The 27496-nt window shown below is 51.2% G+C and overlaps 1 protein-coding gene across 2 annotated transcripts; it reads left to right on the forward strand.

Moving 5' to 3' along the window:
• Window positions 1–14864: 14864 nt before the first annotated feature.
• Window positions 14865–26026, forward strand: PITX2 (paired like homeodomain 2; the record flags this gene model as incomplete). 2 transcript variants are annotated; one of them, XM_082281460.1, is made up of 4 exons in its annotated part: window positions 14865–14915; window positions 22453–22716; window positions 23414–23619; window positions 25463–26026. In XM_082281460.1, exons 1-4 carry the CDS (start codon window positions 14870–14872, stop codon window positions 26024–26026), a joined length of 1080 nt encoding a protein of 359 aa, XP_082137586.1. In that variant the 5' UTR covers window positions 14865–14869. The 2 variants fall into 2 exon arrangements, with proteins under 2 accessions (XP_082137586.1, XP_082137587.1); XM_082281461.1 differs by lacking the exon at window positions 22453–22716.
• Window positions 26027–27496: the final 1470 nt, after the last annotated feature.

The following is a 27496-nucleotide window of genomic DNA, read 5'->3' on the forward strand; positions in this document are numbered from 1 at the left end:
GCTAGGTCATAAACATTAGCAGAAACCCAAAATCCCATTTATTCTTCCTAATAGCAATCCTATAGACAAGAACACAAGGTAAGTGGGTGTGGGGGAGGAGGGGTGAAGAAGAAGGGGAGAAAAAAACCTCAGTGTTCTAGTTACAGTTAAATCATTTGTGTTCTTCACTAATTACAAGGTTCACAGCTGCAGACTACCAAAAAAGTGTGGTATTTCTGTTTTGCAGATAGGAGAAAACACTAGACTCTTACTTCAACACTTTCTCGTGTAGCAATCAGCTAAGATAAATTAAAAGTAGCATTGTTGTCATAACTAGATGATCAAGAAGAGTAAGTTTTATAACCCTTTCACTCCACAGTATCTTTATTTCATTGACACTAATAAGAATGCCAAGCATTTAGCACATCTACAGATTATACCAGATATATCAGAAGTTAAGCACCTGAGCATTAATTTTGACGCTTCTAAGCCTACTCTTATTATTACATTTCCCTCCCTTCCCTCAGGTCAGACTTTTTACAAAACTGAAGGGTACAGTCTAACATCTACATTACAAGTACATTTAATAAACCCTCAAAGATGCAGCAGCCTTCTGATACCCCATTGGTATTCTAGCCTACACACAAAAAAAATTATTTTCAAACAGTGTGTGTTGAATTAGTACAACCAGTTTCTTTTATTCAGCAAGAACACACTGATATGCTTTAATCTCAAAAAACCATTTTTATATACTTGAAACAAAACCTATTGTATAATATGACAGCTTGGTGATGTAGAAAACCAAGGTTTGCTAAGAATCTTTTAAATACTAACCTGCTAACATAAAAGTCCCTAATGCATTAAAATTCAGCTTTACTTTGTCAAAAAAACACCATCTCTTATGTTACTGCTAAAACTGGGTCTGTCTAACCTTTAATAAGGAAACAGTGAAGAGTTTGACATATTTAAGATAGTAATAAAATAAGAAAGATCAAGCTAACTAATTTTTTCTGTTACTTGCTTATAAAAGTAGAGCACAATTCCCTTGTGTATGCATTTACACATATTCAAGATATTAACACTATTAAGTCAGAAATGTAGCAAGATAAACATGCCCAGTACCGTATCAAAGAAACCAATTATAAAGCCAGAAAGGGGAGGAAAGAAAAGGAGACCTAATTTGCCTTCCTTTCATAGGAGGAAAAAAAAGAAGAAAAACCAACACAAAAAAACCACAAGACCAATGAGTTGTACCAATGAGCAGAAACAGACATCCGAACACTCCCAGTCCGAGAAAATCTTATGCCAGCTAAAGAGCTAAGGAAAGGATAGCATAAACCAGGAAACCCAACATCTCAGATAGACAGAGAAATCGCCAAATCTAGGACTAAAGGAAAACGTGAGACTATAGAAAAACAGAAGTTTCATGCTTAGTGGAAATATTTGCTAACTAGACCTGTCCACAGGCTTTTATCAACCACATCAGCCACTGTTAGAATCTTCTTGATCATAGGTCAGTCTAGTCCACTCGTTAAGCATATATGTGCTTCCTAACTCCCATTCTGTCATGTTAACCAGTCAGAAAACAGTTGGCATTCCACCAGCAAGGATAGACTGGTCCACTCCAGTTTGCACAATGCATTTTCTAGAAGATGCAAACTAACTTGACCACCCATATAATTAAGCCACCCAAGAAATGGAGAATTTAGGCTAAAACATTAGCTCTGTGGATTTAAGGTATTCACAGCATACCTTCTTGAACTGAGCTACTTAGCTTTAAAGACTTTTTCTGGATATGAGCTCAAACCCCAGTTCTACTCTTTATCAGGAATTATTTAGAAGTCTGAGTAACTAAACATTACCTCAGCAGAAGAGAAAAAAAAATCCAGCAAACATCAATTTCATCAAAAGAGCCAGGAGTATCAAATTTTTCTAGTAAATATATATACACACTTACACTAGCCTTAAGGACAGGAAGGCGAGAGGGGGTAGTGCAGAAGGAAAGCAGATAGAATTGCCGAAACCAACTCTTCCTCCGCAATGGATTTTTGGAATGGAGCAAAGATTCCCTAAATCTTCAGCTTCCCAAGGTGAATGGACCCTCAACCCCAGCAAAAATAGCCCTCCTAGGGTTGGTATTTAAAGTGCCAACACCTGACTAGAGTTAACAGGTGTTAGCAGTTATGGAAATGGTGCTGTTGATCGTTACTCTGTGTTTTCCTCTTGCACTCAATTTTTCCTCATGCTGCCCCTCCTAAGACCGATATTTTTGGTTGCCTATAACAATGTTAAATTTTAAGTAGGAAGGCAGTACTTTTCTGTGCTGAAGCACAGAAATTCAAGGTAAAAAGTCACCCTTTAATAAGCCAGTAACCTATTAAAAGAAGAGAAAGATAAAATTTTTTCTCTCCTAAAAATTTACATGTTAACAAAAAAGTATCTTTTTCAGTGATATGTAGCATATGGGGCAAGGTAAGGCTGTGCATTAGGATGAGTTTTCTGTATCTCTAGGAAAATGCATAAGGCTGAATTCTAATACTTGTATAAACTGTGTGTAAACATTTCTAGAATGGAAATCTGGAGAAGACGTGCAAGACCAAAAATCTGGAAAGCTGGTGTAGGAGAGAGAGACCAGAGAAACAAGGAAAAAGTCTCAAAAAATTGAGTCCTCTCGCAGAGTGATGGAATAGGAAGAGCACAATCAACTCTGTCGTTTGTCCTTCCAAGGACAAAAAAAGCACCCTTCAGGAATGCCTAAATGATGTGAAGACCCCTTCCTTTTATATTATCATATCACCTGCAAATACGGGATTACTTATTGCTTGTACCATGGCTCAGCAGGCGTGACAAACAGCCCAAAAGTGGAACGTGATGTGTTTCATTGTGCTTCAGCAGATTAGGAAAACCCACAGACAGGTTTTGTAAAGAAACAGCCTGTCATTTGATACTGTCTGGGCAGCCGCAGCCTCCACTCCGTGTGAACTGACACTGACCGGCCTTTCCAGGTACCAGGCAGGGACGGAGTTTGGCAGGCAGTGGTGCTGCTGCCCACCATGCCCGTTTCTGTGCCCATTATGAAACTTCAGCCTGCCCGGGCACTACAAAAATCCTTACCTGCTAGTTCACGAGAAAACTGCTGCCACAGCAGCAGCTGCAACTCCTGCTTAACTATCTGGAAATCTTTTTCTCTCACCCCCCCCCGTCTGTAAAGTGCCAAGAAGGAGCCCAGCTGTTCAGCATTGCATTGCTGATTTCTTTGGAAAGGCCTAGAGAAGCAACAAGTGGGCTGCTTTCCTTTTCTGTGGGAGAAGAGGAGCCTTTATAACTGGAAAAAAAAAAAAAAAAGGAAAAAAAAGAAAATCAGCTCAGGACTTTTCACTGGTCCCTTGTCCTGTGTGAACTCAAGAATCTTAAAATCTTCATGTTCACTGTATTTTGAGCCTTTCTCTGCCATTTTGCAGCTCTCAGAGCTGCAGAGGGAGTGTCTCTGCCTATCACTCACAGGGCTATATATGAGCCAAAGCCCAAGCCCATATTTCAGGCTTCTCATCTTTTTGCAGAGGAGCGCAGTCTGCTACTGAGCACACTCAAAAGAGATCTTATCATCCCCTTTAAAAAGATTTTTCTCCCAAACCAAGCAAAGGGGGAGTGGCCAATGTCATCTATATTCTTGCCATGTTTTACAGCTCAAACATCAGATCGCTCATGCTGTAACGCAGTTTATAAAAGTGTGTTTGGAGGGAATGACAACAAAGCAAAAAATTTGGTGGTTTTTTTTTTTTTTTTTACTGCTTGCAGATCAAAAGGCTTACATGCCATACTTTCACCACAAAGCAAATGTTTGTGCTAAGTAAACTCCCAACAATTGAGATTATAATGAAAGCACTAACAGCAATTTTTGTTGACCTACAGCTCTCTTATAATCACAGGTATATTCAGTAGCTTTTAAAATCTGAGAAGACAGAAATAACTTCCTGGCTGTTCTTATAATGCTGTGTTTTCTGAGCCTCCCTGCTTTAATTTGGGCTTTCCTTTCATGAGAAGGTAATTGCCACAAAGTCTTCATGCCCCTCGTGTTCCCAGTGCTCTGAGGCAAAAAGAAAAATCAGCTGAAGACAAATAGGCTGTGTGAAAATGTTTGGTCTCAGAAATCGGGAGAGAAAACAATAACCAAAATGTGCTATAGCTGCTCAGTAGCAGGCAGAGACAGATAAATCAGCTGCAGAAAAATCTCCTTCGGTCTCCAGCAGTCTGCCAAATTTAAAAGGTCTCTTTCTTTTCTCCCTGAAGTTTACATGGAGACTACATTCTTTTAAATAGCATGATGCTGAACAGAGAAAGGCAGCACGACTCTCATCACTAGAAACCGTGGCATGAGTAAACCCTGCCCAAGATGATCAAAGCCTTCAAAACAAGACCAGTAGAGAGCAGACAGGGAAAAAAGTGAGATAGGCAGGTGTGTAAAGAGTTCAGTCATGGCTGTAGTTATCATGAGCAACTCCACAAATGTGTTCCATGATGGTTCATGGAGCACCCCTAGTTAGAATCAAAGGTGAAGGGATGAGCCAGCTGAATGGAGAACGGGTTTATGTGGCATGCTGTCCTCAGGAGATTCTATCAACACCACCAGTGCAAGCAGCTGGGAAGAAGATTGCCTCTTGCTGCACCAAGCTGCCTCTGTGTTCAGCAAGGTGGAACACCACCGACAGGACCGGCAGACACACTCCTCTCCTAGTAAGCTAGATTCCTGAAAGCAGAGAAATGTGGCTGGCAGGTTCTCCTCTTCTGCTTTTTTGCCTACTGGAGTGATTTGAACACACTCATTCCCAAAATGAAAATTTTCCCCAAAATTAGTAGTAAGAACATTTTGCGTTTTCTCTTCAAGTTTTACCTCAAAGTGAGTGTTTCTTCTACCTGGGGAATATTAAGACATTCCTACAGTGTACCTATAAACTTGTCTTTTAGCTTAGGATTTGGACTCTGTGGGGCTTTTTAACCTGGCAATCTTTCCAACTCTATTCTTTATTTTATTATACCCACATTCTGTTTCCAAACACTTTTTGGTAAGCTGTCCAAACATGCTTAAATATGTGGCTTTATGTGATTGCCGCAATGTCATCAGGAGCCGTTTTACCTAACCTACCACATCAAGCTAACCATAAATTTGAAGAGCAGATCACATCATAAATTCCATCAGAACAAATATTTTTCTGAAAGCATTCAACATCTTCTCTGATGGAGAATGTCAGAATAGCTCCATATAAAATTAGGGAAGGGGAAAATAAAAATAAAGTACGGCAGCAGCCCTCAGCTGGTGAAGAAAATTTAGCATTACATTTCCAAGTGAAATACTTTTTAAATGCAGTGTCTAATAAGGAGCCAGCACTTGGACACAGTGTATTACAGTGAGTAAGAGAGCTTGGCCGCACTCCCAGACAGAGAACGACCCACCGGGTGCCGCCACCTTTGCCCTTCCTCAAGCAATTTCCCCAAATGCTACTTAATACTTTAACCTTCCTAAAGCATGGAGACTTTCCAAAGGGTAGGACACAGCCTGACCAGCCATTCTGACTGCCCAGCAGCCACCCTGGGTTGGTGGGAGTGCTGCTGAGGGGTTGGCACCAGGGCAGCAAGTCCTTCCCAGTGGGTGAGGGGCATTGGGGCTGGAGCCTGCCCTCACAGCGACAGGGCTTACCAGGCTGTCCCAATTAAACTGTTAAATTAAGCTCTGTTTCCCATGCTTTCAGCCAGATCCTTAGGCCCTGAAACCTGTCTTGACTCTGGCCACATCCCGTCACCTCACGCCACAGAGGAAGGCAGTGACAGGTGTGTCCCTTCCGAAACAAGAGCTAGGCCTTCCTAGGCTGGGTGGGATTTTCCCCTCCTTCTCCTCACCCCACTGCCAGCAGGGAAGGGGGTTTGTGATACCCTGCACTCCTGAGTGGGTTTGTACATGTCCCAGCCATGGGGGAGGAGGCATAGCAGTGACTGCAGTGAGGCTGCTGTGCAGCCGCCCCTCAGGCAGCCATGAGCCGCCCAGGACCCGTCATAGCCAGCTCCAGCCATCTCCAAAGGCCAGGTAATGCAACAGTCCTGCCACCAACCAAATCCTGACTGTACATCCCAAAAACTCACATCAGAACTTCAAAGCACACACAACACCCCTTCCCAAACATTCTTACCAAAAAAATACCATCAGCCAGGATAGAAGATGTGCTCGGGGGGCCTCTGTGGTGAGGGGGGGCAAATGTGGTGAGGGGCTGAGGGTGTGGGGGACCCACACCAGGACAGGGACAGCCCAGACAGAGAAGGCAGAAAGGAGATAGAAAGGTTTGCTGTAAGGAATGATGTGAGATCAGGCACAGACAGATACTTTGAGTGTGCATCTACCTTTTCAGCCATGTGTAGCTCAGCAAAGATACCAAGACCTAGGAATGGATCGATTGCACATCATCGCACTGAATGATCGTGAAATCATGTGTGAGAGGAGAGCAAAGTCCAAGTAATGCACATTTACTTCATCTGCTTCAATAAGCTTCATCACAATTGTGTTGCGCCCAAAGTAAGAATGAGTACTGTTTTTTAACAAAACCGTAACCTACCAATAATTTAGGGTTTTTCTGGCATCATTTCTCCCCCTTCTCCTTCAGAAACACTCAAAGGCCACAGCCAGAGATCACACATTTTAAGTGGAGCATTTTGCAGCTTGAGACATGGAGTGGAAGCAACAAAGGCAAGTGAGACACAGGAGAAGCAGTCACTTGATGAGCATGACGGAGGCTCCCTGAAGAGGGTGAGCACAAACACTGCCAGCACTCATGGCATGAGGGATGGGTCCCTCCATGCTGTGACGGACAGGAGGTGTGACACCTTGCCTGCTTTCCAGATGAAAGTGACAGGGAGACCGTGACACTCCAACACTGGCAGCACTGTTGTAGTGTAGTACCTGTTTTTTGAAAAATGTGACATCCTCTTCAGCTTACACCTGCAGCACTTACCAGAAGGTCTAATTTTACCAAGTATGGATGAAAATAAATTAAGCAACTATACAGAGATCCTGGGTTTTTATAAGCTTTGGAAAAGGTTTTCAAAGCAACATAGAGAGTTGTGTCAAAAAAAATCCGAGCGGCACCTCTTTTAGGGTTTGTCTACTAAACTCCCAAATCTTTCAGATTTGAATCCAGTTCCTGTAAGATAACAAGGGGTGGTTTCATTCATTCCCTTTGCTACAACGTGACACTGCTGAGAAGGAAGTTCAATGACAGTATTGCAAAGCGTCAGGCTTGTAGGGAGAAGACAGACGTGTCAAGTACACTGTACTGGATGCAGGATGTGAGCAAGCTATGAGCTGAGAATTTCTGTCACAAGTGACTGAAGTCATACAATGAGGTTTGAGAGCGAATTCTAGGCTAATTCCTACTGATGGGTGGTGCCATTCTACAAACCAGAATTCTGAGGAGCTGAGGCTCAACAGAGAGCGTAAGACTCAGGTGTAATTAGACAGTCCTGACTGCCATACTCGAGCTGGTGACCCACTAGAAATGGGGAAGGGATGGCAGACACAGAAAACGGGGACGTCACCAGCCTTACTTGATGAGTAGATGTGATCTGGTGGGACTGGCATTTGTTTGGAAAGGACAGTGCCCCTTCAAAGCTAACAAGGGTACAAAATGCTAAGCAACAGCCTGCTGGGCTTTCACAGCCTGGGTCCAGCCACTGCTGTGAGGTGGACAGAATCAGAGATGCCAAAATAGCTGCTAATCCCATCCCTCAGCTTTCTGATACTAAAATAAAGAACAGCCACACATGGGAGGAGTGGTGGGGAGGAGGGGAGGTGGGGGAGAAATAGAAAGAGAAAAGGGGGTGGGGGATAATGATGCATATAAAGGATGGGTTTTGCTTTGTCCTGCAGAAACAGCAGCCAGAGTAGGAAGAAGGAATGTGCATATGTGTGTACACCATGTGGGACAAAGGCAGTGTATTTCTCTTCAGCCAAGAGCATGCTGTCATCTGTCAGCATTGTACGCCTGTGTACAAGCAACACCAAACACTGTTTGCCTCTCAGTGCCTTCGACAATATGTTATTCATGTTCATTTCTTCATCTGAATTTTCCTTTTTGCTCCCCTGCTCGAATTGTATACATCTAGTTTTGATGACACTCAAACAGCTGGCTGCAGACAAGTCGCAGGCTTGCATGTCTGGCCGAGTGTAACACACGCAAATGCACACACACACTCACACACACACCCCTTGTCCTGACCTCTCTCCCCTTCTCCTCCGAGATCTGCTGCATTTGAAGTGTTTTCTTTAGCAACTCCCTTCCCATGCTCCCGTCCCTGGCCCACGGCGGGCTGCTCCCCAGACCTGCGTTCGGTCTGGGTGAAGAAAAGGGAGCTTCGGGGGTGCGCGCAGCCTCGGCCGCCGGGAGGAAGCGCGGTTTCACGGCGCTGGCCCCTCCGCAGCGCCCCGCGGCTGCTCCGCGCCCGCGGGCTGGTCGGGTCGCTGCGCCGGTGGACCGAGAGCGGGGGGCTGCAGGGAGCAGAAGCTGAGGCGGGAGGGGATGGGGGCATCTGGATGCAAGGCTGTGGCTACAGCGGTGGGAGCAGGAGACAAGGAGAGTTTCTGAGTGGTTAAAAAAGTTCGGATAAGCAAACTCTAGTGCTGTCAAATATTCCTCCCCCTTTTTTTTCCCCTGCTCTTCCCCTCCACCCCCTTTTTATCCGTGTTTTTTTTTTTTTTTTTAGGTTTGTTTTTTTATTATTATTTTTAAGGCAGTTGATGTGGTAATTAAGAATTTGGTGAGAGCCCGGTCAGGTCACCTCGTTTCTCAGATCAGAGCCCCATCAGAAATTCTTTTAAGTGTCCTTCTGCGTCGCCAAAGATGACAACAGCAAATCAATAAGTGTTTGAAATGAAAGGGGTTGCTGGCTAGCCCCCGAGGCTACAGATTTTCGCACCGCCGGTCTTTTTTTTTCTTTTTTCTTTCTTTTTTCTTTCTTTTTTCTTTTTTTTTTTCCCCTCTTTTTTTTTTTCTTTTTTTTTTTTTTCTTTCCCTGAACTTCTCGCATTCCTTTGGACTGCCTCCCCTAGGAAGAGCTACCTTTTTATCCCTAGTTTCATGAAGAAGGTAAGTGCCGTGTTAGCATCTCTTCGGCGGGACGGGCCTCGCCGGTTCTGATTGCTCTTCCCTGCTTCCAGCAGACGGTCGCTGCCGGGAAGGTGCGAGCCGAGAGCGGCCCCGGCCGAGGACATCCGCGCCCGCCCGGGAAGCGGCAACCACAGGCTCGGAGCACAGGGGCAGATACTTGCGCTTCTTCTTCTTTTTACTTCATTATTAAAAAAAATAAATAAATAAAAAAAGAGAAGGAGAGAAAGAAAGAGAGAGGGAGTAAATAAATAATTTTTTTTAAAAGAAATAATAGAAGAGGGGTAAGGGATCAAAGCAAAGAATAATAAATATGGGAATCACTGCTTATATTACCCTGTGTTAACAGAGGTTGCTTCGCTCCGGTTCGCACCGTCATCCCTATCCCAAATGTGCTCCGATTTAACAATCTTCCTAACGAACTACGTCCTCGGGACGTTTTAATTAGGCAATTCATTAGTTAGTCAATACAGACATTTATATTTTCTTTCAGATCAAGTGGTTAAGCGCTAATTTCGAAATGATTATAAAACACTGGAATTCGCGAGGCGTAATAATTTTAATTTATATGCAAATCAATGGGTCCATTTGAAATGCTTAATTTTTTAACAATTACTGTATTGTAACATCGGGAGGAACAGCCTGAATGAGCAATTTGAAACCAGATCTGGACAGGAAGAAAATATTCTAGCAGCCCAACAAATCAATAATGTTTGAGTGTGTTAAACATAGCCAGCTATAGGTATTTACATACTCGTTTGCTGACAGATAAGGAGCTCAGAGAGGTGGGAGGAGAGGCTGGGGGGAGACGGGAGGGTTTGCTTGCGAGGGTTGAGATCATAATCCGGGAATGAAGAAAGTAAATGGTCGTGAATTGCCCCACCGCGCACTTTGGAGGATAACTCCTTTTTCCGCCGGTCCCCCAGCGCTGGCGGCCTGTGCCAGACGCTGAGGGCTGCCCGAAACACGGCTGGACTCTGCGCCCAGTCACCGCTACATAGGCTTTGGGATTTTGTTTGTTTGTTGGTTGGTTTGGGGGTTTTTTTGTTTGGGGGAGGCTTTTATGCCTTTTTTCTCCCCTTCCTTCCTTCGTTCCTGGACAGCGGGGAAGCTGACCGGGTTCTCCTTTGCCTCACCCACTCTGTGACCCGGGATCACCCGGGGAAAAGCCCCACGGCACCCGCCGCAGTCGGGAGCACCGCTGGCTGCGCCAGGTGTCTGCAAACGGATAGTCGCGATAGGTTTTAAGAAAACAGCTTTTCCGTCTGTCGGGGCGATAAATAACTCCGAGCCTCTTTCCAAGCGGTTCGGAAAGCCGGCTTGGCTGCTGGGGGCCAGGACGGAGGGCTGTCCGCGCTGCTCTTCGTGACCCAGCCGGGCCGGGGCAGCTGCAAGCCCCCCGCCACTGCCTCCTCAGCCCGCCGGGGAATGGCTCCCGAGCCTCCTCGGGGGTTTTAAAGCTGTTGTCAGTGCGCTGGCGAAAGGGAGGAGATAGACTATAAATACAGCCGTCGCGGCCTTTGCTCGCCCTGAAATCTATTATTACATTTATTGCTTTGACAGAAGGGGAAAAAAAAAATTGAAATCCTTGTATTAAGTCGGCTCCATAGTTTCCAGACACCCTGGAACCCCTCTTCCACGGCAGCATGTCTAATGTATTCCCTGGTGATTCTAGGCATTAATTAGTTGTTTAATAGGAGTATGACTAAAAATGTAAAAGAAGGATTAGGAGCGTGAAACGTATGTCCAGCTCCTTCCACACACTCGAGGAGGGAATGAAAATCATCCAGTATCTTATGTTTCTCCAGGAGCCATTTGCATTTCCCACCAGCTGCTCACTTTAGCCTCTCCGGGACGGACGGAGACCGCTGCCGTCCGGCGCGGAGGCGGTCGATGAACGGCGGGCGGCCCCGCTCCGCGGCCGCGCTGCCAAGGCGGGTGTCCCAGCCTTCCCTGCCCAACACACAACGGGGCTGGGGGTGTGGGGAAGATGCACACCGGCGCAAGCACTTTGCTTTTCCCGGGTAAACAAAAGTGAGAGGTAGGAGCTCCGGGACCCTCTCACTCCCGCTTTTTCTTCGGATGCGAGGAGAAACTGGATTTCACCTGGCAGAGCGCTCCCAGGGATGGAAACGCAGGTAGCCAAGGACGCCGTTAGCTAATTTATTTCTCCCTAGATTTTCCCACACGATTTCATTTCTTGCGAAAGAAAGTCACCCCCTCCGCTTGGCGCGGCAACCGCTGCGGCGTCACAATCAAAGGGCTTTTCTGAGCACGCCGTGGAGCTGCGGTGCTGCCGGCTGCGGCTGGGCTTCCCCAGGAGCCGCTGACTTAACGACCCGCGGAAAACTTGGCCTCTTCCAAGGGTTCGCTTTCCCCTCCAGCAATGACTGGCTAGCCCCCTGCTCACGGCTATAAATAACTAAAACTCACTCCAGGCTGAAATAATTTAAAAATAGCCACAAAGAGATCAGGTATAGCCTCCGAGTTAGTAAAGCGCCTATTTTATTTTTGCGTGTTTCCTCTATAAACAAAGCCGCGGAAATGCTGCGAGAAGAAGCGATAGCTTTAGTTTGATCTGAATAGAGAAATCCGACTTCGACATTTTCTTAAACACGAAACACGCCGCAAAATCGAAAATAAATGTTCCCCTGGAGGCAGCTCGGTGTGCTTTGGGGAAAAGGAAGAGAGAGTAGTGTTTTCTCGCTATCGTGCGTAAATGATGTAGGGCGAGTAATAGAAAGGAGCGGCAGGATTTCAGTTATCCCGGCACTGCACTACCGATACAGGCACGAGCAAGAACACCCCGAATTTAAAAAAAAAAAAAAATATATATATATATATATATAAGAAGTAAGAAAAAATTAAAAAAAAAAAAAGTGGGTTAAAACAGGAAACCGAGACCTCTCCCAATGGGTTGCCGATCCCTCTTCACACCTGGTGCAAGGACAGCCGCCGGCCCGGCCCAGGAAACTTCGGCCACAGTTACTTGTGCCCCCCTCCCCAGCCGGGCGGAGCAGGGCGCGCCCTGCGCGGGCGCGGAGAGGCCACAGCCGTCCTCGCTCACCTCGGTTTTCCTCTGGCTACCTAGCCCGCCGCCGCGCCGCCTCCGCCGACTTTTGTCCTTCCTCCTGCCCCCTGCCCCCTTCGCGGACGGGGGCTGCCACCGCCGCCGCTGCGCCCGTGCCCGCGGAGAGCCGCGGAGCCGCCCGCCCCGGCCCGGCCCGGCCCCGCGGCGGCGGGGAGCGCTCGGCGGAGCCTGTGTGACGTCAGGGCCCGGGGAGGCGGGCGGGGCGGGGCGGGGGCGCGGGAGGGCCGGGGAAGGAGGGAGCCAGCGGCGGCTCCGCGGCCCCGCAGCCAGCGCAGGAGCCCGGCGCGGCCCCGCCGCCCCCGCCAGCCACAGGCACCAGCAGCGAGAGCAGCGGGGCGAGCAGCGCAACCGGCCCCGGTGAGTGCGGAAGGCTCGGGGGGTATCGGCGGGACGGGCGCGGGGCTACGAACCCGGCAGGTCCAGGCTCTGCGCGCCCCGGGACGAGCGGCGGTATCGCGGGCCGGCTGGGCAGGGTCCTGCGGGCTCGGGTTGCTGATGTCCTCCCGGGCGGCTGCGGCCCGTCCCGCAGGGCTGTCAGCGAGGGACGCGAGCGCTGCCCCCGCGCCGCTTGCCCGCCGTGCTGGTCCCCGCTTCCCCCGGCGGGGCGGGCGCCGAGGAACCGGCCGCGCAGGCAGCGCCTTCCTGCCGCGGAGACGCGGACCCGGGCGGGGGGGCGGCAGCGGCGCCGGCACGGGCTCGGGCCGCCCAAAAGCGATGCGGACGGGTCTGCCGTGCCGGCTGCGGGGTCTGCGGCTGGGACTCACCAGCACCGCCAGCGAGAGAGCGGCGGGGCACGGCTGCCCCGCGGGCACAGAGGAGGGTAGGCCCCGCACGGAACCCCCTTTCGTTTGAGAGCCAGCGGCCGCGGGCCTCTGGCGGAAAGCCTCCCGCCAAAATCACGGACCACAGCATTTCAGGCGGTGCTGAGATCCTTGCCAGGCGACTCCAGTTTTTTGGGGATTGTGGGTTTTTTTTTTCCGAAGGAAGAGTGATAGATACCCATAAGGGAAAAAAAAAAAATTAATCCCGTGTGACACCTCTTTCCTGTCCGCGCTCTGCAGTTGCTCCGAGCAGGTTGCTGTTGAGAGGGCCCGGCCGTGGAGAAAGGGAAGGTCTCACGGCTGGTGCGTTTGCTGGGGTTGCGGGCCGCGCAGAGGTTCGGAGGTATTTAAATCTGGGTACTCGGAGAAAGGAAAGTGGAAAAACAAGTGAAGTTGCTTTCGTTTGAGTCGCCGGGCTGGAGACAATGGGAAAACGCTCCCCTTGGCGCCGTGCTGCGAAGTGCATTGCAACAAAAATTAAGAGGATACGGAGAGGAGAAAGGGAAAGGAGCAATACGGGCGAGGAAGGAATAATTCGTCCGAGAGAGGCACTTTTCTCCGAGGAGACCGGCATTTCAATAGAGAGGAAAAACTTCCCGTCGGTGGCGGTGCGTGTACGTGGGGGGAGCTGTGTGTACCCACTCGTGAGATAAATCAGCCATAGAGGCAGGCCGCGAGGGAGGGCATTTGTCACGCAGGACTAATCTTGACGGAGACCGATCCCGAAATAAGGACCATCGGCGAAGAATTAAGGTTCTCTTAATCACCTTCCCGGTTAATTTAGGCACTGCTCTGTGCTAGGCCCGGCTGCTGGAGGGAGCAGAGTTCCTCTCTGGCGTCGTTCAGCTGGGAATATAAATCGCCATGTCACGATATGACCCCGAGGAATCCCGATAACTGCACCTTCCCCTTTCCTTTAAACCCCCCCTCTTTTCCTTCTTTCTTTTTTTTTTTTTTTTTTTTTTTTATTTTCCCCCCTTTTCTCCCCTTTTTTCACGGCCTTATCCTGCCTGCTCGGCAGAGGGTGGCAGGGCCGGGGGCCTTCTTGGTAGGTGCTGCGTCTGGCGCTGCTCATCCCAAACATGCCTCGGCTCCAGGCTGCCGGATTTCTAAGGACCAGCTAATAATGCGCTCGGTCCAGACATTAAAAAAGAAGCGAAAAAGAAGAAGAAAGATTACCGAAATGATGGTGACATGCAAATTTCCCCTGAAATTATCATAAGTAAACATTTGAAGCCTGGACTAATAAAATCCCATCTGTGTTACTTCATATCGAGTTAGTAGAGAGCTGTGATAATGAATTTTGTAATATCTCACGAACAGACATCTCAATCAGGCACTAATCCTGTGATTTTACTGCCCGACCTCTCAGATAGAAGGAGGCGGCGGTGGCGGCCGGGGAGCGCGGAGGCGCAGCCGCTGCCGCGCAACTTCCGCCGCGGTGGGGGAGCGGCTGCTGGTACCCGCTGCCCTACGGCACCCCTGCCGCCGGGATCCGCCTGTCCCGCGGCAGAGCACGGTGACGAGGTTAGGGGACTCTCCTACACGTCCCCAAATATCTGGAGGTGGAGGGAGGCCGGACGGTCCGACGGGCTGGGAAACAGCCACGGGTGTTTGCGCCGGTCCTGTGGTGTGATTTATGTGGGACCCGAGGCTGACGCAGGGAGAGGGGACACTCTGCGTGTATCACTGGAGAAAGGTGCGGGATCCAGCCCGCATCGTTGCGACGTAGCTCCCGGGGCGGCTGGGTTTCGGGTTTTGGCATGTATTTTTCAATCCCAAAATAATTGTTTTAAAACTCCGGTGCCTTCATCTTTTGCAGATAACGGGTAATGGAGTCCAACTGCCGCAAACTTGTCTCCGCCTGTGTTCAGCTAGGTAAGAGACACCACCACCCGCCGGGCCGGAGGCACAGCTGCCCCGCTGCCGTGCGGAGCGGTGCGCGGGTGTGGAGCCAGGCGGGCCGGCCCCCGGAAAGCGGCGCCGCCTCCGCGAAGGGCTGCGCAGCGTCGGGCGCTGACCACCCACCCACCCAGTTACCTCTTCCCTGTCCCCCCTGGCCCGTGTCCCCGTCCCCAGGGGTGTAGCCCGCCGCCGTCGAGCGACTTTTTTCTGGGAAGGCGGACATCCAAAGGGGGAGATGAGCGAGGCGCCGGAGGGCGGCACGGAGCCCGCCGGCAGCACGGTGTCCGAGCGGCCGCCCCCCGGTGCCGGTGACACGCGGCGGTCCCTCCGCGCCGCTCCGCGGGAGCGCTGCGGGGCGGCGGCGGCAGCGCCTCGTCGGGCCCGCCTGCGCGGCGCCAGGGCGCCCTCTGCTGCCCGCCGGCGGCGCGCTGGGCGCCGGGCGCCGCCTGCCCCTGGAGGTGCGCGGCCGCGGGAGAGGGAAGGGAAAGGGCAAAGGGGGTGCGCGCACCCCCGCGGCTGCAGCCGCGCATCAACTCCCGCCGCCAGCGCGTGCCCCCCAAAAAAGCATCGCTGTCAGCGCGCCGTTTAGACATCCGCAGCGTCGCTCTCGTATTTATTTTTATTTTCTATTTTTTGACACCACCCCCTCGCCCGTAAACAAGCCGCCAGCCCTCTCCCGCCCCCAGAGGTAGGCACCCCCACAGCGCCGCGTCTGCAGGCAGAGTGAACTCCTGCCTCTCTTCCCTTGCCCATTTCAGGGGGTCTGACAGGCGAGCCCGAGGGGTGGTAAAGAAAAACAGCAATGCAAACATATTACAAAGAAGAAAACAAGCGCTCTGTATTTCGAGAGACTGTTTAATCCAAGATAAACGTAATTTTGTTTAAATAAAATACATTAACCTGAATTAATAATACAGGAAACTAGAGTGAATTAATAATGCACGTATTCCTGGTCTCGTGGTTAAACACTTCCTTGTAAGAATACTGTATTAACCCTGTTTGGCCAAACAGCTCGCTATTTCTCAAATAACATCCAATGATTTCAGGAGAGGCCACGTCCCCTTCCCGAGTCCACCCGCCCCCGGGGGACTTTAAACAGGATTTGCTAGCTGGACATCAAAACCCCTAGAAGAAGAAACGCTTAGGCTAAAGGAAGGTTAGCGAGCAAAATCCGGGGTAATTCCAAACGCCAAAGTATTACGAGCCGATAATTTTTAATCCCGGAAACATACACGATATTAAATTGTGCACAAATAGGCTTTACCAGAGTCTGGCACTTTTTCCCTCGGCCAGTAATAAGTGTTAAATAACGTGGAAAGGAAGGGTGACATTGCTTTATATATGGTTTGCAAATAAGAAAGGCCTTTTTACCCTCCCCTGCCTTTTCTTCCTGATGAACAGGTGGTCTTAATCAAAGCCCTTAGCACGATCTAATGGGAAAGTGGGGACCTTTCTGATATAATAAATTTATGAGCCCCTTCCAAGTCAGCTTTATTCGACTAAGTATTTATAAAAGTAATATCCACATATGCTCCCTGACATGGTAACTTTAACTTCCTCTGCCGAGAAACAAATGGTTATTTTCTTAAACATCAATTATGAACCTGGATTATTGTAGTACACGCAAAATTTCCTGCCTTGTTACCATACCAGCCGGTCTGTTTTTTACTCGCCGGGCTGCAGGGGAAATTGCTATCTAAACACCTTTAATGCCATTAATTAAAATATACGTCCGAGTCCAAGAAGCAACGCGGTGTTGCCTGACCATTAAAACGTTCCCATTTACGGAGAAGGGAAAGCGCGACGACCTCGGATACGGATATATCCCTGCAGATATGGGAATATATCCCTGCAGATGTGGGGACCAACCCTGTGTGCTGCCTCAGTCCCTGCCTCTGTGCGACGGATAATGGCAAGTCCCGAGACGCCCTGAACTGTTCGGGCGGCTTGCTGTAAATCGTAGAAATCACGGGTGTTTTCTCGTGATACCGGAGGGATTTTTGGGTCTTGGCTTTGATTTGCTTAAAATCGCGCGGTACGCGTTGATTTTTGTCTTATCTGACCGTAAGGACGTCATGCTTTTGGGATTTACTTTGCAAAAAGTCTGATCCTTGGGGCTGGCTGGCGGGGGAGGCGGGGAAGGAAGCAGGGGCGATTGTGGAACCCCCTCTGTCGCAGTTCGGCTTTGGAAATTACGAAGGCGGTGAGGTAATTTCGCGAGATAGGCACCGTCGGTGGCCACGAGGAGAATGATCGCTAACTAGAGCCACTGGCACTAATAACAAAACATGCGACTGTTTGGTCAAATCGATGGTTCTACGAAAGGAGGAAACGAAATTCAGTAGGAGACCCTCCAAAATGACACGGCATGCCGGGTTCCCGCGGGGAATGGGGCGCGGAGGGGGAGTGTTATTCCAGAAGATACGAGTCCGTGGCCACGCCGAGGAAAGGAAAATGGGAAAGTATGAAAATGTTATTGCAGCCTAGAGTGTCAAACGCAGCCCGGAGGGTGTCAGGTTTCTTCAGAGAGACGGGAATATTGCTGATGGGTGACCAGTCCCACAAAATTAGGAAAACTTCAGCACATGCTTCAGCAGACCCACGGCATACGTAAATGGTTGTCAGTGGTGGGTTTATCTGAATAATTTTTATGCAGAGAAAGGATGCTTAAGCTATTTGTGTGTACCTGTATACAGATATATGTAATCTATACGATTTTTTAGGTCTGTGAATTCTGCTTAGGGAGTCCTTCCTTGTAATCGATAATCTGGGTGAATCTGCTGAAACAGCAGCTTCCAGCATAAAATGTTGAAATTACATTCCGTTTTATATCACCATTCAGCATTCCAAATGGATTGTTTCAACTCTACCGCCAAAAAAAAAAAAAAAAAAATTGGTCTGAATATTCCGTAACTGAACATTTCTTTTTCAAAAACAAAAACTTTAAAACCTAACGCTGATTCAGCTTTCCAGTCAGACCCTTTGAAGGCACTGCAGCGTGCAAAGCAAAGGTCGCCGGTGCCTTTTTTGAGCCCCGGGACGAGGTGGGCGCGCAGCCTCTGCCCCCGCGGGAGGGAGCCAGAGCGGGGGGGCCGAGGCGGAGCCGGAGCGTCGCTGCCGCCGCTGGGCCGCCAGGCAGAGCCGAGCGACACCCTCCCCTCCACATAGCGTGGCCAAATTTGTCCCCGGAATTGTGACCCGAGACGTGGAGCCGGGATGTCCGCTATCCGGGGCTCAAGCACTCCGCTGGTGCGCTGGCCCTTCGGGGCGCCGCGGAAAGTGCGCGCCTCGTCCCGCGCCCCCCGCCAAGCGCAAATTAGAAGTTATTTATTGCTCTTCGCTTACAGAATTTTCCCCCTCCGCGGTTGTCGTCTGAGAATAATATATGCAGCAGTTGTTAGCCTCACTCCAGGGAAAACTAAATGTATAACGAAAGCTTATTCGTGAGTAGGAATATACTAACGGAACAATCTGATGTCTTCTTAATCCTATGTAAAAAGCTCTGTAGTCTTCCTAATATTGACTGAATGGGTAATTAATGGCTCTTCATCGAGGAGAATACCCGGTAATCCAAGATAGGCGAAAGACAACAAGCCAAAGGTAAAAGACAACAGGACTAGTTGGAGGCTCTACATAAGAACCAATTTATCCATTTAGGAGAGTATTACGCCTAGAAACAAAGATCTCGTGAGGAGATAAAGCAAAAGTGGGAAAATAAATACCCGCAGTAGGTCTGGCCACCCTCCGGCACCCCCAGCCGAGCCGCTCAGCTCCCGGTCCTACTCTCGGGCCTCCCGCACCGGAGCGGACTCCGGGCATCCCGGGTGAGCTCAAAAAACTGTGAAGGAAAAAAAAAAAAAAAGACACACACACACACACGTACAAAAACCCCAAACAAACAAACAAACAAACGGGGAAAAAACCACACCAAAACTCCCACGAAATTAAAAAGGTGAAGCGGAGAGGGAGCAGCCCCGATGCCCCATTTTTCGCAGGCGGCGGATGCCTCCCAGCCCACCGGGGCGCATCCCCGACGGGCCCTGCAGTGCAGGGCGAAAGGGGAAGAGAGCAATTCCCAAAATATTTTGGGGGTTTTATTTGGAGATAGCAGCCACACGCTGCAGGCGTGGACAGCCGGTACACGGGTGAGCTGGCGGGGATGGCTTCGTGGCCAGGACCCGAACCCGAGAGGCGATGGGAGCTTCCACCAGGAAAAAAAAAAAAAAAAAAGAAAAAAAATTTTAGAACACTTGACATTTTAATTGAAACCTTTACCGCTAATATATTACCTGGGTGACTACAATTAGGTTGTTTTTCGGTTGGCTGACAGCTTTTAAAATATTATTTCACTTGGGAAATAAAAGCTTCATCTCAGATTATAGGTGGGTATTTTTGGATTTATGTGATTTATGGTCACCATGACAACTAATGCTGTGTGGTAGCTCCCCTCCTGCCCGGGCTGGGGGAGTTTTAATCAAAGGCACGTAAGGAAATGCCGACAGCCTCTCCCTTTGGGCTGCCAGTGCCCGGGCCAGTGTTGTGCACTCCTTTTCGGGGCGCGGGGACGGCTGGAGGGTCTGTCCCTGCCTGTGATTGTGGGACGCGGGGCTGGAACTAGAGAAGGTGTGAAGAGGGCGGTGCGGTGGCCGGAGCCTTCTCCTCCTCTCCCCGTTCCCTGGGGAAGCGCGCCGGGAACGGCCTGCCCCCGTCAAATGTCCCAAGACGGCGAGGCTGCGGCTGGCGGGCACCGGCGGGCACCGGCGCTCGCCCTGCGTGGGCAGAAAGCGCATAACAAGCACTCCGCGCCCCGCACGCGGGAGGGACTTTCCGTTTCGAGTCGCGGCAGAAGAAACCAGCATTGCCCCAAAATGACTGAAGAAAAATGAAGGAAAAAAAAAAAAAAAAAAGTGGTGTTGGGTGTCATCTACGACAGGGATGCATTGCCCTGTCTGAAAAAAAAACCGGATAGGAGGAGATACCACCATATCACCTCTCCCTCTGGCTCCCCCTCCCCAAGGCTTTGCACACTTGTTATAACCCCGACGTGGGGGCTGGAGAGGGGCAGCGCCCCCTCCCAGGTGTCCGTCGCAGAGAGGGCGAGGCTGCGCCCGCTCGGCCGGGGCTGGGGCAGCCCCCTGCCCGCGGTCTTGGCACGGCCCCGCCGTGGGGAAAGGCCGGGGGGGGTGGTTCTAGGTGCGGGACCACAGAGGTAGCGAGAGGTTAAGAAGAAACTGGGATATGATTGGTAAACAAATTGTGCAGAATGGAGCTGGAATCATATTGACTTAGTTATAGGTCATCTGCTGCCGGTGCAAAGGGAGGAAATATTTACTTTACACATATACTTTATGATCTTGTGGGAATTAGAGGAAATTCAATAAGAAAACGGCTAGAATCATTTAAAACCCCCTATTTAAAAGACTTAAGCAAATTAGAGTCTTATCAGATTAAAATCCACTACAAATGTAAGAGCATTGTCTTCATCGAAACGCTGTGGGGTCTGAGGAAAGAGATTCTTTGCCAAATCTCAGGGATAAAAACACGTCATTTAAACACCAGATAATGAGCAGAATGTAAATTAATTTAACCTTCTTTACTAACAGGCTGCGAAAGTAATATGTATAGTTTAGCGATAACTAAGATTGCGATGGATGATACGTACCTCGAACGAGAATCAGCGACTAAGGAAGACCCTTGAGGGAGGGAGGGGTGGGGGGGTTGTGGCGGACGGGATGGGAACGGGATACAGAAAAGTTTGGGCGCTGGGATGCGCATGTGTAAGGCCACATCAAGAGGAAGCTTTCGGTAACTTTTCAGTACCAGTGACCAGCCAGATAAATTGAAGATAGAGACGTAAACCTGCATTTTCTGCTCCTGGGCTCCTCCGGAATCCCTATCCCTACCACGGTCATGACTCCCCCGAGGAAGTGTCGGCTTTGCGGGTTAGGGCTCGGGGACAGCTCCTCTGCCCCAGGAGGACCTGACCAGCAGGGGAGGACAACCTGTCCCCGCCTTAGACGCGTGTGAAACAGCCCCGCTCCTCCTTTCTCCTGCTAACCACGGGACCGCAGCAGCCTCATTCCGGGGCTATAAGCGGTCCCACGAGCGGGGACTGCGGGACAGTGTAGCCCGTCCCTCTACTGCCGGGCGAGGGGTCAAGTACTGTCCCCAGACCTCGGAGAGGGGTGTGAGAGGTTTGTATGCCGGCGCCCGGCCCGGTGTGGGGCTCGGCCAAACTCTGTGAACGGCTTGCGTGGGCGCGGGATCGTGGGCTGCTCCGGGCGCCCCGGGGGCGCGGCACGGTTCTTCCGGGTGCATACCGAGAGGGGGGAATGGTCCCGCGGATTACTGTGCGAGTAAGTTGCAAAACCAGGGTGGAAAAGCCTCCTTGGGGGCTAACTTTTGGGAAGCCGGTTACAGGGAAGGGGCGGGAATGGCAGAACCGAGGAGAGGATTTTTCCCCCGTGTTCTCCGCCTTCAGTGCGGGCAGAGGAAGAGCAGAAAGCCGGCGAGCGCGGGGGCTACAAAAGATCGTGAACCTCCGAGCGCGGTGTGAAGCTTTCCGTAGCTGTGTCTCAGAGGGGAGGCTGTTGTCGTTTGTGTTTAATTGTCGCTGCTATCAGCACAAGGTCCGCCGTCTAACCGGCCGCGCCCCCGTCCCATTTATTTTCCACCCCCTCCATAAGGAGGGAAACGGGCTTTCCTCCACCCTGCTGCAGCGGCTCTGGGTTTGCCGAGCTCCCCGCTCCTCACCCCCGCAGGTCCGGGAGTGCGGCGAGGCGCGGAGCGGACGCGCTCGGAGCCGCTCCGACGAGGTGCCCCGTGAGCCGGCGGCGGAGGCCGGGCTCTCTGGGCGCGAGTACCGCCGCGGGGCACACCGGGCGGGGGTTTTGGGAGGGGGGCGGGTGTGCCCATCACCGGGAGAGAGCGGGGGGCGGCGCGGGGCGCGCAGGGCCGCGCGGGCGGGGCGGGGCGCAGGCGGGGCGGGGCGGGCGGTGAAGGGGCGGTGCGGGGGCGGTGCGGGGCGGGGTGGGTGACGTGCGGCGCGGGGAAGGCCGCCGCCGGTTTAAGATGTCAGGCCAAGAGGGAAGCGGCTGAGCTGATGCGGTGCGGGGCCGGCCGCAGCGCGGGTCCATGCGCGGGCAGCGGAGAGGAGCGCCCCGCGGAGCGCCGCCGCGCCTCGCCGCCCCCGCCCCGCGGAGCCCCGCGGCGGGCCGGGGGCCGCCGGCCGGGGAGCAGCCGTGTCGCCGTGACGGCTCTTACAGGACCGGACTCGCCCGCTCTCCTGTCGCCGCCGCCGCGCCCCCCCAGGCGGCGGGGGCTTCGAGGCTCGCCGTGCTGCCCGGGCTCTAGTCGAACGTCGCCCGCCCCGGCGCGGCTTCCCGGCCGGCAGCCCTGACCCCCGGAGCGGCGGGGCTGCTCCGCGTCCGCGGAGGGGGCGCTGCGCGGACCCTCCTACACGTACCGACACCTATAGACACACGCACACCTTCTCCTATCGACCCCCCAGGCGCGCACGTAGACTTTGGCGTCCTTTTGCCGATGAACTGCATGAAGGACCCGTTAAGCCTGGAGCGCCTCGGAGCCGGGAATAAGCTGTGCTCCTCCTCACCTTCCTCCTCCTCCTCCTCTTCATCATCCTGCCATCACCACCAGCCCGCGCTGACCATGGCGACGGCGCTGGCGCCGGGGCAGGCGCGCTCCTCCCTGGAGTCCGCTAAGCACCGGCTGGAGGTGCACACCATCTCCGACACCTCCAGCCCCGAGGCCGCAGGTAAGAGGGGGTGAGAGGCAGGGACCCCAGCCCGACGGGCGCCCCGCCGCCCTGTCCTGCTCCGGCCCGGCTGGCAGCCCCGGGGACCGCGATGCTCCGCCGCCCCTCTGCCCGGGAGCATCCCGCACCCGGGCCGAGATGCGTTTCGTGGTTTTTCGCGTGCGGTGTCTGTGTGTCGGCGTATAGGAAGATAATGACATGTGTAAGGAGAGGAGAACAGCATGTATACTGGTATGCGAGTTACATGGATACAGATCGGCAAATAACGTGGGGGTTGATGGGAGAGTAATATCGACACAGACGGACAAATAGGGGTATATACGGACAAAGAATATTGTTACAGGCGGGCGAATAATATGGGTGTAGATAAGCAAATAAAACGAATTACGTGTATGCAGACGGGAGAGTAGTATGCATGCACATAGGCAGAAAGCTCGCATACGGAGAGGCGGCTCCGTCCCGCTGTCCCGGCGGTGGCTGCTCCACCGGGAGGAGCCGCCCGTGGGTGTCCGCGGGGCGCGGAGGGGCCGCGGCGGCGGGAGGCCGGCGCGGGTTAATCATTACAGCATCGAGTCGCGTTCGGGGCAGTCTGTGGGATCCAGTAGCACTGGGGACAAGCTTTCGCCCGGCCGCTGGAGAGGAGGCTGAGGCGCCCTCGTTTTCCGCTTTGTTTTTTTTTTGTTTCCCCCACTTACAGAGAAGGATAAGAGCCAACAGAGCAAGAATGAGGATGCGGGGCCCGAGGACCCCTCCAAGAAGAAGAGGCAGCGGCGGCAGCGGACTCACTTCACCAGCCAGCAGTTGCAGGAGCTGGAGGCCACCTTCCAGCGGAATCGCTATCCGGACATGTCCACCAGGGAGGAGATCGCCGTCTGGACCAACCTCACCGAGGCCAGGGTTAGGGTAAGTCCCGACACGGCACCCCGGCTCAGAGCAGCGGGGGTCAGGGAGGGTTGGGAGAGGGAAGGAGGGCTGAAATATTTGCAGCTGCTTTCGATTTCGGCATGTATGTAAACTTCAGAGCCTTTGCACAAAAGCAGGGCAGAGCAGGACATTTCTGTCAAACCGAGACAGATTGGGATCTCTCTGTGTGTCTCTGAAATATGGTTTGCTGCACGTTTCGCCCTCACCGTGCAATGCGTCCCGCTCCTTTTGATCGAAACGCTAATGAAAACATAAGCCAAGAAAGCAACTTGGAACAGGCTGCAACCTGCGCTGTCTCTAATGAGAAAAAGATGTAAAATACACAAGAGCCTTTGCTTCACTCCGAGGCACTCCCAACGTGCCCTTCCTTGCATTTTCTATTTCTTTGGGTTTCACAATTCGACGAGCGTCTCTCTCCACCCTCTACCCCCCTCTGAGATTTATGGGACCATCGCGGCGCTGCAGAGATACCACGGCCGGGTCCTGCTCGCCTGCAAACGCCGCGCTGGGGGGAAAAAAGAAAAACAACAAACCCCAACGCACGCACACAAAAAGAAGCCTATAAGTGGGCCGAACCTCCAGATTTTCGGAAATCCCACATAAATCCTCTCCCCGAGGTCGCTTGAGGAAAGCGAGACAGTGAGAACCGGGGGCGGCAGCGAGCGGGGCCGGCTCTCAGCCCCAGGCCGGCGGTGCTGGCGCCGGGGCAGCCACGCGGCGGGAGCGGGGCCCGGCCGAGGCCGGTGTCCTCCGGGAGCACGAAGCGCTGTCGGTGGCGGCGCGGCTTCCGCGGAAGTTTTTGTATGGGTCCGCGCAGTGCCTCCAGACGGGGCCCGTCCCCGCGGTGCCCGGGCGGCCCCCGTCCGACACGACCAGGGTGGAGATTACCACAAACACCCCGGGGCCGCGGTGGTTTCAATACACACGGTAAGGCGGCTGCTGGCGGCTGCCCGACGGGTCAGACACCCAGATGTGGATTGGGGAAGGGCACGTTTTTCCCATTGTCTGTGGGGAGGAGGGTCCCTTAGATCTCATTTAGCACGGTGTTAAATGGTGATTTTTTTCTTTCTTTTTTTTTCCTCCCATTCCCCCCCCCAGCCCCCCCCCTTCACCCCCCCCCCCCCCAAAGAGCAGTCGAACAAGTTTGTTTAGAAAGTGGTTTTCGGTTCTGGAAGCTTTCACGCTAGAGGAACTTGCAGCTTTAACAAACTGAAGCGACGATTTATTAGTTGCTGGCTTCCCCCTCCTTTCCCGTACCATCGCCTTAAATATTCCGCGGGTTTCCAGGCGTTTTACTCTCGGTTTTGCACTTTTGTATTTTTCCTGGATGGCTTCAGTACGGAAAAAGCCAAGAGAGAAGGAGGGGGGGGAAAAAACCCCAAGAGAGAAATGAAGGGGCGGGGGGCAGGAGAGAAGAGAGAGAATAAGAAGGAAGCGTTGGCCTCTGTGGCGTGAATTAGAGCATCACAAATTATGTGGAGGGCTTCAGGGGGATTGGGAGGGGGGACGGGGGGGCTGTGGTAAGAGTGGAATGATGCGGCCATGAATCTGCCTTGCTAAACCCGGGCGGCCCTGAGGATGCTCGGCTGTCCGGCAGCGCATCCCTGCCCCGGCCCAGCGCAGGGTTCCACAGAGGAGGAGGTGAACCTATATATGTGGAGATATATTAATATATATATATATATTCGTATACATTTTTATATATAACTTCTATAGGGACAGGCTCGGCTGTTGCCCCGAGAACCTGCAAAGGGCTGCGGTGGTGGTGGTGGTTCCTGACTAACTCGCATCTCCCTCCCTCCCTCTCCCCCCGTTTCCAAAGGTTTGGTTCAAGAACCGCAGAGCCAAATGGAGAAAGAGAGAAAGGAACCAGCAAGCCGAGCTCTGCAAAAACGGCTTCGGTCCGCAGTTTAACGGCCTCATGCAGCCCTACGATGACATGTACCCCGGCTACTCGTACAACAACTGGGCAGCCAAGGGCCTGACCTCCGCCTCCCTCTCCACCAAAAGCTTTCCTTTTTTCAACTCCATGAATGTCAACCCTCTGTCTTCTCAGAGCATGTTCTCCCCTCCAAACTCCATATCCTCCATGAGTATGTCTTCAAGCATGGTACCTTCTGCAGTCACCGGGGTGCCCGGCTCCAGCCTCAACAGCCTGAATAACTTGAACAACTTGAGCAATCCCTCCCTAAATTCTGCAGTGCCAACGCCAGCCTGTCCTTATGCTCCTCCAACACCTCCGTATGTTTATAGGGACACATGTAACTCGAGCTTGGCGAGTCTGAGACTTAAAGCCAAGCAGCACTCCAGTTTTGGCTATGCCAGTGTGCAGAACCCCGCTTCCAACCTGAGCGCTTGCCAGTACGCGGTGGACAGACCCGTGTGAAATATCCAAGTAGGAAACACTGCGTGGGATTCCCTCCCCATTTCCCGCAGAGACTGAGAATTTCACTAGAAAGTAATGGGCACTAGAGAGAAAAAGAAAGGAGGAAAAATCAGAGGCAGAGAGGAAGAGAAAGAGAGAGAGAGAGGAGGAAAAAAAAAAGAGGAAACCACTGAAATAAGATAGTTCCTTTGTTTTCAAAGGACCTCCTACAGATTCTGAGATCTTTCTTTCACTAAGAGTATTTCAACAGTTACAAGGACATATATATATATATATATGGACAAATGTTTGACTGGATATGATATGACATTTTAATGTTACTATAAGCTTGTTATTTTTTAAGTTTAGCATTGTTAACATAAAAATGACTGAAAGGATGTATATATATCGAAATGTCAAATTAATTTTATAAAAGCAGTTGTTAGTAATATCACAACAGTGTTTTTAAAAGGTTAGGCTTTAAAATAAAGCATGTTACACAGAAGCGATTAGGATTTTTTCGCTTGCGAGCAAGGGAATGTATATACTAAATGCGACACTGTATGTTTCTAACATATAATTATTAAAAAATTGTGTGAATATCAGTTTTAGAATAGTACCTCTGGTGGATGCAATGATGTTTCTGATATTGCAATGTAAAACATGCCCTGTGTATAACATTTCGTACAATATTATTGTTTTACTTTTCAGCAAACATGAAAAAAAAATGTGTTTTATTTCATGGGAGTAAAATATACAGCATACAGTTCTGTCTGGATTTTTTATTTACTGAGCCAAGCTGTGCAGCAGCAACTAGTCTGCCATGATTGACTGATAGTTGACACTGGATCTCGTTCTCTGGCAACTCGGGGTAGTATTTTTGCAATACAAATAAATGCTGGCATTTTTTTCCGCATTAAAAAAAAATATCCCTCGTACTAACGTTGCATACTAGAGAAACATGGGACTTGGATCTCTTGGGTCCATTTTTTCCTCTGCGCAGCCCCGAGAAAATGGATTATTTGCCATCATTGAACTCGAGAATTACCAGCCACAAAGTTGCTGCATCTCGAGCATAAATTTGTCCTGCTGTGAAGGAAGCTTTTATTACATTAAAGAAAAGGGAGTGGGAGAGGGGAAAAAAAAAATGGGAATTTTAAGAAGCCAGCTTGCAAACAAACTGCTCCTGTTCAAAATAATCTGTCCCCTTTGCCGCCCCCTGCGCTCACCTTCTTTCCCTTTAGCGGGGAGATCCTTCATGTAATATTACATTTCTATTTCCAAATCCCCCTTTCAGACATGAAGAGAAACAAAGAGCAGCCCAAATAACCGCAACCCCGTGGAGCGCGGGGGGTGAGAGGTTAGCCCGAGTTTCCTGCGACTTCGTGCTGCAACACGTCGTTGAAGGGAAAGGTCGTGCTCTCGTGTGTTTTGTTTTAAATAATATTGACCCATTCATTCTCAACCTGCTTGTTCGTGAAATTATACAGG

The sequence above is a fragment of the Coloeus monedula genome, assembly GCF_965178545.1.
Source record: "Coloeus monedula genome assembly, chromosome: 5".
NCBI lineage: Eukaryota > Metazoa > Chordata > Aves > Passeriformes > Corvidae > Coloeus > Coloeus monedula.